The 3,310-nt window shown below is 38.5% G+C and overlaps 1 protein-coding gene across 1 annotated transcript; it reads left to right on the forward strand.

Moving 5' to 3' along the window:
• Window positions 1–1,710: 1,710 nt before the first annotated feature.
• LOC117185048 (E3 ubiquitin-protein ligase COP1-like) lies at window positions 1,711–2,883 on the forward strand. The gene is made up of 2 exons (XM_033384652.1): window positions 1,711–1,855; window positions 1,931–2,883. Exon 2 carries the CDS (start codon window positions 2,235–2,237, stop codon window positions 2,862–2,864), a length of 630 nt encoding a protein of 209 aa, XP_033240543.1. The 5' UTR covers window positions 1,711–1,855; window positions 1,931–2,234; the 3' UTR covers window positions 2,865–2,883.
• Window positions 2,884–3,310: the final 427 nt, after the last annotated feature.

Here is a 3,310-nt window from a genome sequence, read left to right on the forward strand (position 1 = left end):
AGTAAGCCCCATAGCTGTGAAGAGTTTTTAGCAAAATTTTGTCTAGAATTTAAAGCGTTAAGGAATGGCAGGCTCACCATTTGTGGCAGAGATATAAATATAGTTATTAGGGCAGTAGTTTGCGATGCTCCAGCAAGAGCGTTTATTAGCGGCACGCCAGGACACACATCTCGTCATGGCTGTGCAAAATGTACATACAAAAATAGCTAGAAAGGTAGTCCGAATTTTGACTTATAGTACTACCTCAGGAGCTTTAATTACTAATGAAGATTTTGCGCTTAGACGATATCCTTGTCACCATAGCAGCCAATATTTAAATTGTAGGTCAATATTAGAAGAAATTGATATTTCCATGGGGACACAGATTCCATTAGATTGTATGCATTTGGTAGAGTTAGGAGTGATGCGTAAGATTTTGTTAAGGTTTGTAAATAATAAGCTGGTCGTAAAAAGTTCGACAGAATCAAAGAAACGCATTTCAGATAAGCTAGTGTTCCTAAAAAAGTTCATTCCGCGAGAGTTTGCGCGTAAGCCTAGGTCTTTAGATGAATTGTGTAATTGGAAGGCCACGGAGTTTAGACAATTTTTGCTGTACACGGGAATTATTGCCTTCAAAAACGAAGTCAGTGATGACCTTTATTATAAATTCCTTTTATTACATTGCACATATAGAATGCTTTGCAGCTCTAAAATTCGTGAATACAATAAAGAAAATTGTCAACGAATTTTAGATCTCTTTGTGCACAATTTTCCAATTGTATTCGGTGAAAACAGCGTGTCTAGTAAAAGCCTAGTAAAATTCTTGAACAAATATTCAGAAAAATTTTTGAAGACAGGATAGAAAAAAAAGTTCACAGAAATCCTAAGATAGTGGGTAGTAAGTGTTATTTTAATAATTTTTTTGTCAGTAAAGGAACCAGATAATTTTTTTTTTTATTAACGGAAATATTCCAATTATGGTGAAAGGGTTTTCTGAAGAAGAGGGAGGGGCAATTATAGGGCAAAGGCTTTCAAATATTAGGAGCTTCTATGAGGAACCTATAACCTCAATCGGATTAGGAATTGTTTTAGTAGATAATGAATTCATAGAATTAGAGGAGAGATTTCAATTTCTAGATTTGCAAAGTACAGCCGTAGGTTTACCTTATGAGGGAATTATTTTAGTCATTCCATTGCTTCATCATTGTATTTAAAATTTAATATATATTCACTACCTAAAATTAGCAGATTTTACTGGGGGTGTTTAGTCCGTAGGCGTGTTTTTCAACATGAATCGGGCAAAAAAACTATATATATATGTACATATATATCTGTGCAGATTTTAGACAAAAATATTGTAAATCACTTATTTTAGAAGGATGGCATCACCGCGAAAAATTTTACGCTATTCTATGCAAAGCAATGGTAAGTATATTTTAAAATATTTCTTAATAAACAAAAAAGCTAATACGATTTTTCCAGAAAATGAGAAAGGTAAAACCTGCTCCGACGTTTTAGAGGAGCTCAAAAAAACGACGGGTAAATAGAAACTTTGTTTCCAATGAATAGTGGAATGAATACATCTAAATAACTATTTATATACTTTTAGAAACTCTGCAACAGAAGAATGCAGTTATTCGTGGTAAGACTAATAAAGATTAATAGAAAAATATTTTTATAATCAAATTAATTAACAACATTGTTTTTAGATCAATGGAATGCAGTGATCCAAATTTTAGCAGATCAAACTGTTTTAATAAAGCAGCTGGTAAAGGAGAAGGGGGAATTGAATCCCATTCGGGGACAGTTCCCTATAAAACGTGAGGAAGAGCTTGTTGAACTGGAAGAAAAAATAAAATTAAATAGGGACATTTATGTAAGTATATCTAAACTCTAAATTTTATGACTTTTTTCTCTGTCTTATCTTTATATTTTAATGTTTCACTTACAGATAACACCAATGAAATCGATTCTCAAGCCAGCTGGCGTTTTGAGCGGCTTAAACTTTATTTTGAGTGAGGTATTTTGTGTTGGCCGGACTCCGTTCTGGTATTTTTCAGGGTTGTAATAATAGTTTTGCTATCGATTGTTCCTGGTAAAATTTTTCTGAATTATGTGAATATTCGAATTGTTGTGCCATAAGTCCGATTTCATTGCACATTACGACCCATTGCGTGTCAGACACTCCACGCTCTATTTCGGTGACCCTTGATTTTGGACATCGCAATTTAAATGTAAATATTAATATAGACAGTATGAGCAGCGAGAATTTGCAGGTTAGCTCTAGCACCGGAACCAGCACACAATCTTCGCAATCTACCCCGAATGCTTCAGTCTCCAGCAACATATCCGATGGAGAGAACTCGGGCTCAAGGGCTGCTCCCCCCATGGTGACTGCTGGAGGAATTCTAAATCGCATCGTTTCGGGAATTAGGCATGCGTACCTTGAGATACTAGTCCGGATACCAATGGTGGTGCCCCGTAATAATCGCTCCGATTCAACATCGAATCGTGCTCCAGAGGCGGCGATTGGCTTGCGCACTCCCAACTCCCTCTCAACAGACAGGATTAGGGCCCCATCTACCAGTCGGCGTCGCCGCCACGCCAGCACCAATACCGCTACCACAGGACCCACTGCATCGGATGCCGAAGTCAGCGGTCCGTCGAGACCGAAGCGCCAGCGCACCGACTCAAACGAGTCCTTGGAAGAAACCTACAATTGCCCCATTTGTTTCGAGAGCGTATCGAGCCGAGATCCAGTGGCCACCAAATGCGGACACGTTTTCTGCCGCCAATGCATTCGCACTGTCATACGCCGCTTTCACAAGTGTCCCGTGTGCAGGATGCGCTCGACCCTGAGGCAGCTTAAATCTATTACTATGTAGACCTGTCCTTCAAGTCATCCCAAGATCCTCCCTACAGCAACAAATCCTGGCGTTTACCGAAATTACCCGAATTTCGCAAATGTTGTGTCAGGATCAAAAGATTGAAGCTAATAAACTCGAGCTCTGTCACTGGAGAGGCCACTGATCGTCCAAAAGCAGAATTTGAGGTCTTATTTCAACGGCATCCATTTTTAGATAGAAATTCCGTAGTGTTAGGAGATTTTAATTTATGCCTTCATTCCCTTTCAGGTTGCTGTAAGAAAATTTATGAATTCCTTTCAGAAAGGAATTGTAGGTCATTGTTAGATGTGAACTCGTCCACAACCAATTGCGATACGCATATTGACTGGGCGTTTTCAAACATTTCCGATAGCAGGGCCACCGCACGCACCTTTGAGACTATCTATAGTTATCATAGTGGAATTTTAGTTAATGTTAGAGAGGCA

The sequence above is a fragment of the Drosophila pseudoobscura genome, chromosome X (genome assembly GCF_009870125.1).
Source record: "Drosophila pseudoobscura strain MV-25-SWS-2005 chromosome X, UCI_Dpse_MV25, whole genome shotgun sequence".
Classification (NCBI taxonomy): domain Eukaryota; kingdom Metazoa; phylum Arthropoda; class Insecta; order Diptera; family Drosophilidae; genus Drosophila; species Drosophila pseudoobscura.